Raw genomic sequence first — 17357 nt, forward strand, 5'->3', positions numbered from 1 at the left:
AGGGTTTTCAGGAACATAACCCTCGCGGTTGGCAAGGGATTACTGTTCATTATTGAAATCATTTTATCGGCGCTGAGTCACTAGACAAAATCAGAATCTTTTTTTACCCTGGAGAGCTATGAAGCTCTTTTTCACATATGTCCAGTCGTGGTGGGTCGCAGCGGCTTGTTGCTGGCCATCCAACAAAGACGATCACCGCATCGCACGCTTTCAAGTTCGCTTCTGCGGCCATCTGGAACACTCTTCCGTCCGATATCAGGAAGCCACTGGAGCGAAAACTCGTTTCTTTCGATCTGCGTTTTGTGTTTAGTTTGTTGTCTTTCCCCCATACCTCCGATTAGCACGATTGGCCACGTACGGTGCGAAATAAGTTATACATACCGTGCTGAGCACCGTGATTGAGCTGAAGACGAAACTTTGGGGCTTCGCTCTCGATGACGACGGCTCCAAGGTTCGTGGACCGGGGTCTCGCCGTTATCGAGCCCTGGTGGCTGTGCCCGACATCGCGTGATCGAGCGTGTGCCCTCTCCTCTCGCCGCCGCTGCCGCCGGCGTGGCCCGCGTGCAGCTTCCTGGACGAGGTGCAGTCCCACGCGGTCGTCAACAAGATGAGCATCCAGAACCTGGCCACCGTGTTCGGGCCCAACATCCTGCGGCCCAAGACAGAAGACCCGGCCTCCATCATGGAAGGTGCGTCCTTGTCCTCCGCGACACGCAATCGTCTTTACCATTAGGGCCCGTGTGACTCCCACTGCCGCCCCCCCCCCCCCCCCATCGAGTCTCACTGCCGCCCCCCCACCCCGTCGACTCCAAGGCCTCCCTATCCCGTGTCCGTCATGGTGGGCTGTTTGATGATACTTTGCTATGCTGGTCGACTCGCGTTGGTGACAAGGTGTCACTCGCCACCGATGTTCGCCGTGGCTGCGAATTGAGTCAATGCTCTTAACCCGGTGCTGAAAAATGTGCAAAAGAATCATGGAGAGTGCACGTTTGACCATCATTGTGATGACTGCAGGAGGATTAGATGGGCTCGGCCAGGACACGACACTGAGAAGGATGACGGCCAGTGCTTGACACGACCCACGGAGCGTGTGTACGTGTGTACGTGTGTACGTGTGTACGTGTGTACGTGTGTACGTGTGTACGTGTGTCCAGTCTGTTCTCCTATAACGCGGTAGTTGCGTTTCTGAAGAGCACCTCGTTATGGAAAAGTTGCGTTATAAATATTATATAAAAAATGGTAAAGCACAGTCCACGATAACACGGTGAGATGCGTACGCAGGCCGAACAAAGACTGAGGCACGTGGGTAGCATCTCTAAGTATCCAGCAGCATCCCGCTGCCTCGTGTGACGATGTTACGTTGAGGCAGCCATGCGACCGCTCATTTCGATTCGTGCGACGTAATTCTCTTCGGTTCTTTCGGTAAAGTCACGTAGAAAATAAAATCAAATAATAATAGAATAGGACGTTTCGGTTGCAAGACAAGCAAGCATCATCAGGTCAGAATGAATGATAAAACACAGACACGGGAAGAGCATAGGCAGACACACATGCAGAGAGAGACATACCGAGCGAGACACACACCAAGCCAAAAGTAAACGTAATTTTGCTCACTCAATCACGTTATATCCAATTCGCGTTTTGAAAACATGCGTTATAGCAGAACTTACTGTATGTTGTACGTGTATCTTGTATGTTGTATGTTAAAATGCCTTCACACCGTACGTAGCCAACCGTGCTAATCGGAGGTGCGGGGGAAGGACAACAGACTGAACGCACAAAGCGGTTCTGAAGAAATTCGTTTTAAATCGAGATTTAAAAGTGCATAGCTCCCGTGGCTTCCTTTATTAGGAGCCAAAAGTAAACAAGACACCGCAGAGATGGAGCGAGGATCATCGCCTCGCGAGGCCGTGAGAGGAATAGTGCCGGCTTGGGGAAGCCTTCATCCAGCAGCGGATAGATCACGGCCAGTGATGACTGCCGCACCGTAAGCTCCAAATAGTTGTTTTCATTTTCTTCTTTATCCTCTCCCTATGCCCGCCAGTTCAAGAGAGGTTTGCTTGCGAGACTCGTTTCTAGCATTTTTATTTCCTCCGCTAAAGGCTTGGAAATAATTGCGGGCTATCTGCAGCTGCATGAGAAATAACCACAATGACTCACCGGCTCCTTCCCTGCTGGAGGTACAAATGCACGCCGGCGTGTTGCTCTGACTCCTATTTATAGCCTGCGACAGATTTCCGTGGCTCTCTCAAAAAAACTCCCCCGACCCCCCGACTTAAAAAAAAACATTCGTAACAAAAGATGCGAGCTGCGCGTATGAAATAGCGTAACAAACTAAAATTTGACGTTTAAAATTTAAAAAAATTTATTCGCGAATCTTGCGACATAATATGGCGCGTGACGAACGTTCCGTATTTACGTCATGGCTGAAAGAAAGAAACCTGGAAAAAGACGAAGCCAGCGTGGGGCGTGGGACCAAGCGTGACGACCAGTGCTCACCTTGCTCCGACTTGTGAGCGGTGAGATCGTCTGCGAGTGTGTAATTGGCTCGGGGGGGCGGCGGTGGTGGTGATGGCTGTTGGGGGAAGGAGCTTGTCGGCTAGTCCAAGCGATGTTCCCGCCTGTACTCGACTGGGACAAATGTTACCATCGTCGCAGCGGGTGGTCGCCAGATGATAGTTTTACAGTGGAGGCTCTTCTGTTAATCTCATTGCTCTTTGCTTACCACTGAGAGTCATTACATCTTCCACAAATGAGGCGCGGGGATATGACATTATCAGCCATCTTAATAATGTCATGTTACCGTTGCTGAATGAAGGCCTCCCCATTCCATGTTGGTCCTGGAGTCTGACCATACCTCACCACACTGGTCAGTGTGGGCTGGTGAAGGGACAGGAGTTACCGAGCGCAGTGCATTAACCATTGCGCCAACACTCCTCCGAACCCCCCCCCCCCCACCACCCCCCCCCCCCTTTGACTTATGAATACATCTTTAGCATTTAATTGTGAGTGAATTAGAGACAGTTGCATTCAACCCACAGTTTTTTCAAGAATCTAAATAATTTTTCAATGTCGCTACATAAATCACAACAATAAATGTGTGTCGCACCTCAAGCTGACGACCCCCCCACCCCTCGCCCCGCCACCCCACGCCACAGGAGCCCCCCTGATCCAGCAGCTCATGGAGGTGTTCATTGCCGAGCAGCACCGCCTCTTCCCGCGGCCGTGCGTCGACGTCCACGTGTCCCGCCTGCCCCCGGGCAGCCTGGGCCGCCCCGAAGGCCTGCGCAAGGACGCCCGCGAGGGTCCGCCGCCGCTTCTCTCCGGCGGGGGGGGCACGGCGTCGTGCGGGCCGCCGGCCGGGGGCGGCCGCCCCTCCGCGTGGGGGGCCTTACCGCTCTCCGAGTCCGACACGTGCACCAGCGGCTCCGAGCCGGGCGCCGCCGTCGTCTTCCGCGGCCGCTCCGTGGGCGCCGGCGGGGCGGGGTGCCGCCCGCTGCCGGCGGTGGCCGACCCGCTTGGGAGCCCGCGGGCCGCGGCCGCGCGGAGGGGCACGGCCGCGCCTTTCGGCAAGGGCGCGGTCGCCAACGGCTCGCTCGGCGCGGCCGTCGGCGGCTGCGGCGAGGCGCCGTACCGCGCCGGGCCCGGCCGCCCCCTGACCGGCGGCCGCGAGACCGGCTCGCCGAGGTCGGGCGGCGGCGGCCCGCGGTTCGGCCCCGTGCCGCCGCCGCCGACGTCGCGGCGCGTCGCGTCCGACACGCTGGAGTGCTCGTCGCGCCTCTGGGCCGCCAACGGCTACGCCACGATCCGCGAGCACAACCGCAGGCCGCCGGGGCCCGAGCGGGCCGGCGGGTGCCGCGGCGGCCTCGGCGCCGGCTGCGTGGGCGGCGGCGTGGGCGGCTCGGCCACGCTGCAGCGGATTTCCACGTACGACAACGTGCCGGCCGAGAGCCCGTCGGCCGGCAATTCGGAGGAGCGGCGCAGCGTGGACAGCGGCGCGACGTGGTCTAGCTCGTCGTGCGAGATCTCGCTGGGCGACGTCGCGGCCTCCGCGTGTGGCTCCACGCCGGCGTGCTCCTTCCGCGACTGCGGCTACGGCGAGCCGCGGGGAGGGCGCGCGGAGCCGCGGGGCGCCCTCCCCGCGCAGCTGGAGGGCCTGGTGGAGCGGGTAGAGGTGTGCGTGCGGAGCAGCGTCACCACGACCACCACGAGCCGCATCAACGAGCCGACGCTGCTGCCGCTGGCGCTGCCGCTCGCGCCGCCGCTGGCGCCGCCGCCGCTGCCGCTGGTGGGCGGCCCCTGCGGGGGAGCCGGGCCGGGCGGGGCCGGGCCGCTGGGGTGCGATCCCGACGAGTCGCACCACGAGGCCATGCAGGAGCTCGTCGTGGAGCTCAAGATGGAGCTGAGTCGACAGAAGGCCGAGTACGAGCAGAGGATAAAAAGGTAGCGCTGTTGTTGGCAACGGTGTTGATGTTGTTGTTGTTGTTCTTTGGAATTGGATGCACAACTGCCAGGACCAGCTGCTACCGGGATAGATTTAGATGTAAAATTGCGCGTGTCCACGTGTGTGCGCGCAGATGTGTGTGTGTGTTGATGTGGGGAGCGGGAGTTTAGTACATTGGCACGCTACCCTACAAACCCGATGACCCGAATTTCATTTGACACTCACGGCCGACATCGGTGACGAATATCTGAACCTCCCCTAAGTCACACCCGTAAACGATTACCCATTGCGGTGTGCAGACATCACTACCGGGGGACAGAGAGACGGCCGGGGCGTGGTGCTGGCCGCCCACCCCCTCGTGTGCCGCGTCGCCCCTCACGGTCGCTCGCTAACAGCGCACCCGACGGTCTGGCGCGGCTCTAAGCGGGGTGCCTCTGTCTCTGCGCGCGTGCGTGCCCCTCGGTGCCCGTTCCGCGTCGCAGCCTGGAGGCGAGCGGCGTGGACGCCTGCCGGCGAGCCGAACGCCTCTCCGAGGAGCTGGAGCAGGAGCGCGCGCGGCACCGCATGGCCGAGATCCGGCAGCGCAACGCGGAGCGCGCCCGCCAGGACGCCGAGGCGCGCAACCGCGTCCTCCAGCGGGAGATGGAGCACTTCTTCGCGTCGTTCTCCGACACCGGCCAGCCCGAGAGCGCCCAGATGCCCAAGCGCCGCGGCCACCCGCAGCCGCGGTAGCCGCGGGCGTGCCGTCGCGGGCACGCCGGGTCGACCGGCGACCCGCGTGACCTCCCGCTCGGGGGTCCGGCCGTCCTTGGCCTCCACGGCGGGTTGCGGAGATTGGGACGCAAGCCTGGCGACGGGTCGAGGCACGAGCGTCGACACACCGCCACCGCCGCAGAGGTCTCGTCCGTTTGTTGTTGTTGTTTGTTGTTGTTGTTGTTATGCACGGGTCGACAGTAGCGGCGAGACAGAACGACTGTTGGTAGAAACGAAGCTCGTGGCGGGAGAGCGCCAAGACATCAGGGGGACGACTAAGGCTTCGTTTCTCACCGGATATTTTCCCGGACGGACCCGGCCGAAATGAAGCTCTGAGAAATGAAGAGAGCCGACGTGACTGTGTTAGGGTCAAAGGGGGTCAGCGCTTTAGGGTCGCCGCCTTAGCGTCAGGGACTTTTTTGTTAGGTTCGGCGTCGGTCTCCCTGCTACGGTTACCGCGTTAGGGTTAGGGTCCTGGTGTGTAAAAGTCAGGGTTGTTGTGTAAGGGTTGGGGTCCGTGGCGTAGCTACCGAGTGTGCAGGCGGTGCGACTGCACCGGGGGCCCACAGCCTGGAGTGGCCCAGGCGCTGGGCTGCAAAGAAGGCGAGGAAATTGAATTTGGACAGGGAGTGGCCCCATTTCGTACCTTGCTACGGGGCTCGTGCCAACTACGTGACGCCACCGATTCGGGTCTCATTGTTTCGGCTTGGCGTTTTAGAACTATGATCACAGTGCGTTGGAGCGTAAGAATTTGTATTAAAAACAACAATTTTACATGAGGTATTCGGGTCAGGGTTATCGCATTGGCGTTAGGGTGCCCGTGTTATCGTTAAGAGGAGATCTTAAAGGGTCATCCGGGCATTTCCTCGTAGTGCCATGGATCGCCGGAGGCAGTATTAGTTAAATAACAATGCAATTAATATAATTTGTGTGCGAGAAATTACGTTACGTTTGGGGTTACGGTTGGGGATTATGCTTAATGTCGGATACATGGGGACAAAGTTCTCGTTTTGGTGATGGCTACGATCAGAGTTACAGGAGTGGCAGCGAGGGATACAATCACGACCACCTGGGTTCTCGCGGTTCGTCCTGCACAGCTCCCCGACGCGTTCTCGTTTTGTACCGAGTGTCGTTCGGTGCGACCTTCCCAAGTTTCTCTACCACCCGCTGGGAGCTTCAAGGGAGCTACAGACGCATGGAGCTGAAACGCCGCGGGGCGTTGTGCCCAACGACACACGGCGGGGCCGGGAACGCGTGTCGGGAAGGAGGAAGAACATTCCGGCCTTTGGACGCGAGAGAGCTCAAGGTCGACATGGGACTGTTCGTAAGGAGCGATGGCGACCTTTGCCGCAGCGGCGGCAATTAATCTCGGAGAGATCCCTCCGCCGGACGGACGGCAACGGATGTCGCCTTCCCCTTTTTGTCCACGGAGGTGAACAAAGATGAACAACTTCGATTTCTGCATCGGGCGATGACTCCAGACGGACATTTCTTACGGACGCTAACCAAGGTGCTATTTGAGCGATGTAGGCAATGCGGCAGCGGCGTGCTGGACTGCGCGCGTGTCCGTGCTCACGTGCGGCAGGACCCTCCTAATCGTCGGGACAGAGCCACGTGCACTTCGGTTGCTGCTACGCCCAGACTCGCTTGCAAAGCTCCAGGCCATGAGATTCTCTTCACCGTTAGCCATGAAACCAAAAATGAAATCCCTCTCCTAACCCCCCCCCCCACGGCGCCCGCGACCGCTCCCGCCAGGTGGCCGGTGGGCTGGGTTGACGTCGAGCCGTGAACAGCTTTGCGCTAAAATCCATGACCCCCCCCCCCCGGCCAGAAGATGCACGCGGCGCTTTTGCGTGGATTTTGCTCGCAGGGCGAGATTGCGAGCGCCCTCCCCCACCCCCCGCAATGATCACATCACCCGGAACGTGCCCAGTCTCGTCAGGCCTCGAAAGCCAAGCCAGGGTTGAGCCTGGGCAGCGCTTCAGAGGGGTGACCGCCGTGCACGGCAGGTCGCTTGGAGGATACGGGGCGGCGTCGTCGTGGGCAGCAGAGGGCAGCGCAGCAAAAGTCCATCGTTGCACTGTACTTCTACGCTCTCCGCTCTTCACCAACGCGCGTTGATTAGCGTGGCGAAGTATGCTCAAATAACCCCCCACCCCCCTCCCCACGACCCGCACGGTGTGGGGGGAGGTCCTTATCCAGCCTTGAACTCACAAATGGGATGTGCAGCACGTAGCGTGGAGAGTTGTGGCGGTCGAGGCAAAACGGGAGAGTGGACGCGGCACAGTTTCCAGTGACAAATTGTCACCGTATTCAATCGAAATGGGTTACTTTGACGTGAACTGTCCACTCGTGGCGTGGGCTCTCAGGACATCGAGGTTTTAAAGCCGTGTGAAGCAAGGGGAGCACAACTCCGGTTCCGCGGAGCCGGCAAAACAAAGAATCTACGTTTCTAGGTTTTCGTTCCAAGCGAGCTCTCATTGGCCCGAGCCCTTAATTGACGACATAATTTGCTCAGACCTTATTCATCGCTCGCAGCTATGAAGCAGTGGGATATTCTGCACTATCTGTACAGCCTGCAGGGGTTCTGGCCCACAAGGACTGGAGTTGTGCACTCCTGGTGTCAGGTAATCATGAGTCTGGTCCAGGTTGTTCATTGCTGCCCTGGCAACATCATTTGTACCCCCTTTTTCCCACGGGCGCATTCCAAGCCAAACCAGCACCGGGCCATCACGGCACGGTGTGGTTTCCGCTGGCTATTTGCCATGCCGAGCCGAAAAAAAAAAACGTTTCTACGCTGGCCTCATGCAATACGACACCGGAATCTGGCTCGGAGGGGAGGCCAAGCAGGGCCAAGCGAGCCGGGGCTAACGACGCGCACGCTCATTTGCGCGTGACGTCGAATCGGTACCCTGTGAGGATGCAGCGTCCACCGAGCCGCCACCGGCGCGCGTCTCGGCCCTTCCGTTGCACGTGACGTGTCAGCGGCACGGTTCGGCTCGCGCAGTGGAAATAGCCATCGGCGAATCCTCCCGAGCTGCACGGTGGAGAAAAATAGGCGTTTGTCACATTGACTGGGTGCACTCCTGGGCGCATCTTGACGGTGCCAAAGTCATCTCATGGAGTCCATCCTGTGCCGATCGAGCCTAATGATGGTGTGCCGGAACACAAGGAGCCTTGATGAGTAGAGAAAGGATTTTTTCGGTTCCCCAGATTTGAGTAAAAACTAAAAAAAAAGTCGTGGTATTTTCTTGATAAAATGGTGCTTTTTCAACCAAAATCAGGATGACATTACCATTCTCCAAGACACAAATTGAGCAGAATCTGTCTTGCAGTGGACATGTGTTAAAATATTTTTCTGCAACTATTTCCCCCCCCCCCCCCATCAAGTCCAGACGCTCAATAATTCATATGTAACCTGTTTAAGTATGATTTTAGTCAAAGAAATGTGTAGTTAATGGGAAAATTCACCTGTTACTCATGCGCGATATTTATTTTCTACATTTTGCAGCTGGACAGCATGTGCTATGTGATCATGTATGCCCTTGCACACGTGCACATTAGGAAATCTGAGATGCGCATTAACTTATTTTTCCTTTGAGGGTGTGAAGGGCAAGTGAAGTTCATCACAAAATAAATGATAGTAATTCATATTTGTAATGCGCCGTACAGAATTCGCTCCCTTGCGAAGAGAGCGAACGACTCAGAGGCGCGAGGAACCGCAGACGATCAGGAAAGCAGCCGGGCCGCTGAGCTTGTGCCATAAATTGCCCAAGTTCTGCGGTCCTCTATATACGAAGATGTTTTCAGAGAATTAATGGGTGCTTACATGTGGCAGGAGAACCAGAGCAGCAAGAGAAACCCCACTTGTGCGAGGGGCTATCAGCACTCTACCCAGGACTGAGCAGGTGGAGCGCCGCGGTGGCTAGGAGATGTTAACTACCTCGCCTAGTATACAGGAGGTCGTGGGTTCGACACCGACCCTGACGCCTGCTGTATATTTGGAGTTTGCGTGTCTCTCCGCGTGGTCGCGTGCATGTTTCTCCAGGTCCTTTGGTCCCCCCCCCCCCCCACATTTAGAAGCAACATGCGTTTGCTATAAATGTCCACATAAGCCACTTTGTTGAGCTATCATTTGTGGCCAGGTCGCTTCTAAAAAAAGAGCTATAAGCTGAGTGGGCCTTACCCGTTAAAATTAAAAGTTTAGTTGAGGTGGAAGTCCACGCTTTTGTTGTTGCCCGGCAAGCCAGGGTATGACAACCCCAACGCCCATGGCAACGGAGTTCCTCAATCTTTGTGTGATCCACCATCCCTGGATTTGCAGTCGTGCATCACCGCTGCTGTAATATGGTGACAGCTTTACGAATCACGGTGACAACTACAAATTCTGAAGGAAAATATAATCTCCATATAATATTATGGTCATGTCCCTCTACGATTTCTATTTAAACAAAACTAATCTAAATCCCAGAATTCATTAAAGTATTGTTTTTACTTATTGAAAGGCCCTCGTTTCTCTGTGTGTCTCTACAAGATCTTAAATTTAAAAGGTAAAAATAAAATAGAAACCTCGGCGAACAGAATTAAACATTAACGATATATTCCACAAAATAAATAGAGAAACGTAAAGTTGAGTAAAACCAAAGTGTAAAAAACCACAAAAACGAATATTCCTTGAAGTTCGGTGTGTATCTATTTACTGCGGAAGACGTCACGCAACAGACACGGGGCACAGCTGGCAGAGGCAAACGTTGCCCCCCCCCCCCCCCACTTTGCCTTATCGACTGCTGGGAGGAGAGGTGCTGTCAGCAAACGCCCGGCAAGGGCCAGGCTCCGCGTGCTATGAAGAAGGTTTTATTCTGCACCGCTCATGCCTGGCCACCTTTGTCTCCCCAGTTGCTGGTGTTCATCACAGCAACCACGCCGCTGGAGAATCGGTTTAGGCTGAGTCAGGTTTGAGTGTACGTGTGTGACTGCTGCATATTCGAAGGGCAGTGGAGCTGGTACTCATTTGTATATCCTCTGAGAGTGTAAAGACAAGTTAACTTTCTTTTTTAATCAACCCGTGAAGCTGCGACTTGCTGACAGCGACGTGCGTGGCATACAATCGCAGCTGCCGTGCTGTCAGGATGGGGAGTGCAGTGCGCTGAGCCTGACCATGTAAGCGGGACACCGGGGGGGGGGGGGTGCCACCTGCCCCTGGCATTTCCCCGCGATCGTCCTCGTGTTCATCTTCTTCTCCTGGGGAACCTGCGACTCTTCCCATGTTGTTTTGATCAGTTTGATAATAACAACAACAACAACAACGACGACGATGATGTTACAACACCACTCCCTCGCGAGTCATTCTCCTTCCGAGACCGTGAGATATTCCGCTTCACGTGATAGGTCCCGTTTCTCTTCCGTCAAAGGTGACAACCGTAGCGCACACGCACACACACGCGCAACCTTACACGCACACACGCACACAGCCAGCCTGGCACGGCAGAGCGAACCCGCCCTCTCCACGCAACTGGGACACAGAGGCAATTGTGTTAAACAGAAACTACGATCGGTGTCGCGAGCCCTCGGGGCGTTGAGCCCCGAGCCGAGAGTCGCTTCGCACGCAATCACGGGGTGAACCCCTAACCCCCCCCCCCTCCCGGCGCGAGACTCGAGACCCCCACAAGCTGAAGAGCGAGCGGGGGGGGGGGCAGCACGTGCCAAGCCGTGATATGTGGACGGTGCCCCCCAATCCCCCACAGCCGCCGTGGCTGGCACCGTGCCGAGCGGTTCACGACAGACTCGGAGACATTTCTCCGCGCCTTAACTGTGGAGCGACAGGAGTTCTCCCCGTCGGGGTTGGGGGTGGGGTGGGGGGTTGCGGCAGCGATGATTCCCCCCAGCCTCGTGCTGCGAGCGCGCCCGTGACGCGGAGTCTCTCGTCCTGCCACAACCTGAAAATGGCAGCGGCGGCGGCACCGCGAGCGTTTTGGAACGATCACTTTTTTACATCACCGTTTCGTTTTTAAATCTTTATTATTATTTATTACTACGACGATATATTATATAAAGAAACGTATATATCTAGACATGCGAATTTTGATCAATTGCACTCGGTTATGTAGACTGCTATAATTGAAGAGCTCCGTGATGGTACCATGTACCAGCGCCGTCGGCTCGGCACCCTTCGGAATCTCTGCGGCGCGTCTCGTTCTCTCGTGGATTGTACATTTCACCGTGGCACGCGCGCGGACGCACATTTTGCAACGTTTCTCTCTCAGCCTGGCGATCGGTATTTAAGCACTACTCTCCTCCTCGATGTACACGCGACTTGACATCAGCGCCGGCCACGGGATGATCTCATTTCGGATTTGTAACACTGCCGTTATTTATGCTTGACAATTGGCGACCTTGCGTTATTTATTGCCAGCGGAAGGCAAGATAATTATATAACATGGTACAATTTAGAACTCAGTTATTGCTCGGTAGTAAACATACATACACTATTTACCAGGGACGTGTGTGGATATGAGAGTTTTGTTTCATTTGAACAGAAACGTCAAACTTTTTTTTGAAAAATTATCATAGTAATAATAAAACCATAACAAAAAAATACCCAACGACGATTTTATTTTTTTGCCTGGTGCGTTATTTTGGGAAGATTTCTTAAATCTCCACCACCCAACTCTGCCCACCACCGCTTGAGTCCACCCAGTGGTACCAACTGGGCCACCGCTCGGTCACTCGCTCGGCCAGGGCCCTTGCGGCGGGGTAAAGCGTGGGTACTCGCAGCTCTTCCAAGAAGTCTTTGCCACCGTGGAAGAGTAGTTGAAAGTGGAGTCAAAGTTCATATTTCTTTAACCATGTGACAACTCAGGTGGCCCAGGATGTCTTATTTGCAAGAGTGTGACCTCGGTGGGTCATCATACCCTGGCCCACAGGGGCTTTATATCACTCCCTCTAGTAGAGGCCCCTTCCGATAACATCGGTGCGAGCAAGCAATTGCAGGGCTGCACCTTCACCGCCTTGTACAACGTTTAGACGCACGCGTGTTATGTGGCGCGCTGGTCAGTGTGGGCCTTGTGTCGATGACCTGGTTCTGGCCAAATATTTTCCACGTTTAATCGCCTAGGAAGCCGTGGAGCAACCTCACGATTTCGCAAAACGAACTCTGTAATCAGCTGCTGTTGATTGATGTTTCATTTCACTCGCCAAAGCCTGCGACAATAATTCCTGTAATGAAAACTGCCAGCTTGTAATCCTAGCGCTCGACTTAACGACTGTTCCCCCGAACCAACCCTCTTTTGGTGAAACCTTCCGTCATGTTTTAATGCCCTATCATCATCAGCCATGATCTATCCACTGCCGGATGGAGGCCTGTGTAAACGGTCGCCATCACTCGTGCTTTTGCGGCACAGCAATCCGTACGGCTCCTCGCAACGTGAGCGGATTTCATCGATCCATTTCCGGAGCGGACGTGCTCTCAGACGTGTTCCCTCCTTCGACGAAAACTCATTTTGAAAAGCCACGCTGAGTCTCAAAACTCCTTTATCCATCAGGGTCTTTGTTTGGGAATCGGTGCTATTTTTTCACAGGTATAAATGTATTTTATGTCAAGAATGACATATAAAGTACATTTTTTTTGTGGTGAGTGTGGGAGAAAAGCGCAGACCGATTGCTGTACTACCGACTAGCTGGAGGTTGGGTGGCTCATGCACTGCCACTTTTACATGGTCCACCAATGGTCCACCAGAGTTGCCACCACCACCACCGTGGCCGGCAAATCCATCGCCACCGCGACCACCACTGCGCTCGCACTGAAGCCTGGCCATGAAAGTACCAAAAGACCTTGCTTTGCTCTGTGACTTTTAGAGGTTATACAAGAGCTGGGTTATCCGATGTTTCAAGTAATGGATTATTGGTTCTGTCACTCGACTAATCAGGTAGCACGAAACCACCTCTATTCCCACGTGTGCTGCTGATGGGAGGTGATGGGCAGGGCTTGGTGAAGTCATCAGTTGAGTCACGCCGGGCGTGGCTTTAGAGGGGGGTTTCCCACCTTCGGGAGGCAGGATGTGGTGGTGGCAATTTGTAAAAGGGTTGTAAAAGGGGCCCAGAGAGATTGACCACAAAAAAGCAGTCGATTGCAATTTTTAGTCGATTAATCAGTTGGATTGGACAAACCTAATCTAAAGTTCATCAACCCTGACCAATATTGTTTTTTTCCACGTGACAGAACCTGCATGGCCCGTGAAATGCAACAGGACGATACAAAATTGCAACTCCTTTGCAATGCTGGTCTCCGGCAGTTGCCACGCGAACGAGATGAATATATTTTTGCAACCTCTCGAAGCCCTCTTACAACAGCCAGGCAGGGAGGATTTATTTTTTTCACAAATTCCGAGCGTTTTTGTTCTGCGATGCGTTTTATCGCCGCATGTTCGTTCGACACAATGTCCGACGTTACCAAATTCAGTTTTCGAAGAAGTTTCCAGGACGTGGCACCAAATGTCGGACATCGTGCCAAACCATGTAGCGGTGCACAGCCCAATACCAGAACGGAGCGCTGCACACGATAACCATGGGATATGGTGAGTTAATTCCATGGAATTGGTTTGTCGGTGTTGCAGAAACTATTTAAAGTAAATTGTTGTTGTGCACTTGGTAGACGGACCTGGCAGGGAAATTAAAAGCTAATGTTTAAATTTGTAAAGAAGGCTGGCCTGCCTGGGCAGCGGTATTGCCAGCTCCAAAATATATAATTGGGGGTAGAAGTGGCTTCAGATGTAATGACATCACCATCATTATTTTATAAGGGTACTTTTTTCTTTTTCCCACCAATGCACCTTTCAAATTTCAGATTTCACTTTTGACAAGCTCCAGCACTAGTTCTTACATCGACTGACGTGTGAAGCAATGTGTTTGCCTAGAGTATTACTGTGCATTATTAAATGCAACCACTTTCATCATTATAATCCATAATCTAATCCACTGTGGGATAAAGGCCGCCCCAAGTCTTCGCAAATCCCTCCATGCACATGGATTCAAGAAACTCGCCCCTGTTGTGTATATATACATGCATGTAGATTTAATTTTTTTCGCACCGCACGTAGCCAACCGCGCTAATCGGAGGTGCAGCAGAAGGTCGAATCGAGCCGGCGACCTGCGGATTGCAAGGCCGGTGTGCCACCCGTTGCCCCACCGGTGGTAGCACCGGTCATCGTAACAACCACAAAGCCATACGGATAATCACATTCTACATTAGAAATCAACTCCATCCGCTGTAAGAAAAAGTAAACGTTCAATGCACACTCATGAATCAGGCCTGCGTTTCCATGTCGCTTGCAAAAGTTTTAAACTTTTATTTAAGTCATTTGTTAAATCGTTTTTTTTCACCTTGCAATTGTTTTTTGTACATACGAATGATTCATCGTTTATATTTCTAAACTAAACATCTGATTACCTTCAAAACGAATGCGTAATACTACAAGTACTTACATTAGTTCCGACATTAAATCATGGAGAATCACGACCGAGCGATGCGACGGCGAAAAACCTTTGAAATTACAGGCACGGGATACGGTCCACAGTCACGGTGACACACTCACGAAGGCCGTCTTTGTCTCACTCTGCAGGGCCGCACAGATTATTCCGGGGCAGAATACCACATGCCCCCCCCCCCCCCCCTGATTCCACCATTCATGGGCTGCCCGTTGTGGGACCTTCTTTTGTGCGAGGCCCATAACCATATGCTACATCCCCCCCTCCCACCCTCCCTGGTCAGTTCCACAGTCCAGAGCTACGAGACCCCCGTATGGGCTGTCCTGTGAAGCGCCGCCCCTTAACCAGGTTTCTTCTTCTGACCAAACAACTCAAGAGACAAACACCTTGCGGCTACGGACAAGACAGAAATTTCGTGTGGGTTTTACTTGAAGAGTTTTCTAACTTGCTCTACGGCGATGTGCAAACGCAAAACTCGCCGGCCACGCCGTGTTGTCGGCAAATGACCCCCCACGACCCCTCGTGGATTTTCGTTTTTGTTGAGATTAAAAGGAAACTCTCGGGTGTGTTTTCGGGTTGTAATAATGTACACCAATAATAATTTGTGACGCGCCGTCGCACGGTATTTGCTCAACTCTCAACGAGAATGACTCAGAGGTGAGGGGACTCAGAGACAAGCAGGGAGACAGTCGTTCGGTGGCTGGTGTCAATAATTGCCCAAGCTCTGCGGTCCTCTATTTTGTTAACCTATGAACCCTTCCCCATGCTGAGACGTCTGCAAGTTTCAGGGTGGGCCCCGTTCACCGTTGAACCTCAAAAAGCGCAAGCGGCTTAGCGTAAATTTTATTTAGAGCAGATATAGCACCGGTGTTTTTAAAGACACTGTACTGACCGCATAGAATGACCGCACGCTGTGATAGATGGCGCCAAACTGTACCACACGCCCTCCCGTATGTTCTTGTGGGAGCCTCGGTACCGATAAAGTTATTTTCTTTTCTTTGGATTCCGTTGCGATAACATAAACGTAAGTCATTAGAAGGGGAAAGGGGTTAATGAGTGTTTACATGTGGGAGGAAAAACGGAGCACCCGGAGAAACCCCCACACGTGCGAGGGGGAAACACTCTATCCCATGCAGAAGGGACACAAATGATGCCAGTCCGAAATTTTGCCGTACCACCTTCTCCCGAGACACTCCATATGCTGGGAGCTTCCTTCAGGACAAGAATGGAGCAGCAAGCTAAAGCCCTCTCTCTCTCACTGGAGAAGCTCCCAGGCACAAGGGGGGCCTTTCATGCCGCCGAACGACGCAGGGTAAAACCCGAAGACACACCCTGGAGCTGTACAGCACCACCGTGGGGGGGGGGGGGTACACAGGAGCATTCCAAACTTTAGTTTTACACTGGAATCCCCTCTCCATTACAGGCTTCTCGAACCGTGAAAAGGGGGGACATTTACTTACTCTGCATTTAAATCCAGTCTGGTCCATAACTCAAGTCTGGTCCCAGCGATTGAGCCGTCAAGAGTGGAAACTTGCGATGCAATCCACGAACCCATTTGTAAAAGTCAGAACGTCCTCCTAGTCGACCGCCTTTTCCTCACAAATTATATATATATATAATTGTATATTCAGACACGATGCAGTATCTACATGGAGCATTCCTCCCTCCTGCCCCCCGCCGGCGCACGCCACCCACGCATTGTTCACATGTCCAGGATTCTTGAAGATGAGTGCCCAACCTCCGCAAGAGCTGCGCACGTGCAAGTGAGCTGGGCCATCATCATCATGTGAGCAAACCGAGACCAGTGGGGAGCGGTGGTGTCGCGGTTAGCGCGCTGCGCTACGGACCCGGCGACCCGAGTTGGATTCCCGCTCACGGCCAACAACGGTGACGATTATCTGAACCGGTCATGGGCCTTCCCTAGGTAGACTCAGCCTAAAATGAGTACCTGGTGCGGTCTGATAAAACATCGCCACTCGGGAGACAAAGGCGGCCGGGCGTGGTGTTGGTCACCCACCGCCTCGCGTGTCGTGCCAGCCTTCATAGGTGCTAGTTAACAGCACTTGCCCCAACAGTCTGTTGAGGCTATAGGGGGGATCTTTGTGGGCCACGATAATATTAACAATTCGGGACGAGCGCTCGCCACATCAGGGCGTCTTATTTACAGTGTCAGGGATTCAAAAAGCGCCAACCACTGACCCCCCTCCCTCCACCACCAATGCCCAGCGGTCCCGATTCTGAAGCGAGAAGCATTGGGCAGAAGGGGGCAGAAGTGGGTGGTGAGCGGGGGGGGGCTCGAAGCAGCAAGCACGTGGTGCGCTGGCAGCAATCACGTGGTGCGCTGGCAGCAATCACGTGGTGCGCTGGCAACAGATCACGTGGTGCGCTGCCAGCGAGCACGTGGTGCTGCCCGTTGCGTGTGCGCGGTGTTGCGCAGCGTGTTGCTCAGTCGGCGTGTGAAACAAAATGAAATCACTTTGTGTCCTATCTCCACCCCATCCCTCCCTCCGTCATCCCCAGGTTGAGCGTCGCAGCTCCACATACATCAGCATAAACTCAAAGATTCAAAGGCCCTCTCCGAGGCTGTGTGACGGATGTCATTATACCGAGGGAAAGGTCACGAGCGCCTCGTGTTCAGGGGGGGGGGGCTCCTTTACGACGGCGGCGATCTTCACTG

General features: G+C 54.2%; 1 protein-coding gene across 1 annotated transcript in view; it reads left to right on the forward strand.

Moving 5' to 3' along the window:
* Positions 1 to 11794, forward strand: part of LOC144732036 (rho GTPase-activating protein 22-like) — a 36403-nt gene extending 24609 nt beyond the window's left edge. The window contains exons 7-9 of the mRNA XM_078613233.1: positions 568 to 689; positions 3159 to 4443; positions 4927 to 11794. Of these exons, the coding sequence (XP_078469359.1) occupies positions 568 to 689; positions 3159 to 4443; positions 4927 to 5176 (1657 nt within the window). The 3' untranslated portion in view covers positions 5177 to 11794. The remainder of the gene's footprint in view (positions 1 to 567; positions 690 to 3158; positions 4444 to 4926) is intronic.
* The last annotated feature ends 5563 nt before the right edge of the window (positions 11795 to 17357 follow it).

This window comes from Lampetra planeri, chromosome 41 (assembly GCF_965212315.1).
Source record: "Lampetra planeri chromosome 41, kcLamPlan1.2.h2, whole genome shotgun sequence".
Lineage (NCBI taxonomy): Eukaryota > Metazoa > Chordata > Hyperoartia > Petromyzontiformes > Petromyzontidae > Lampetra > Lampetra planeri.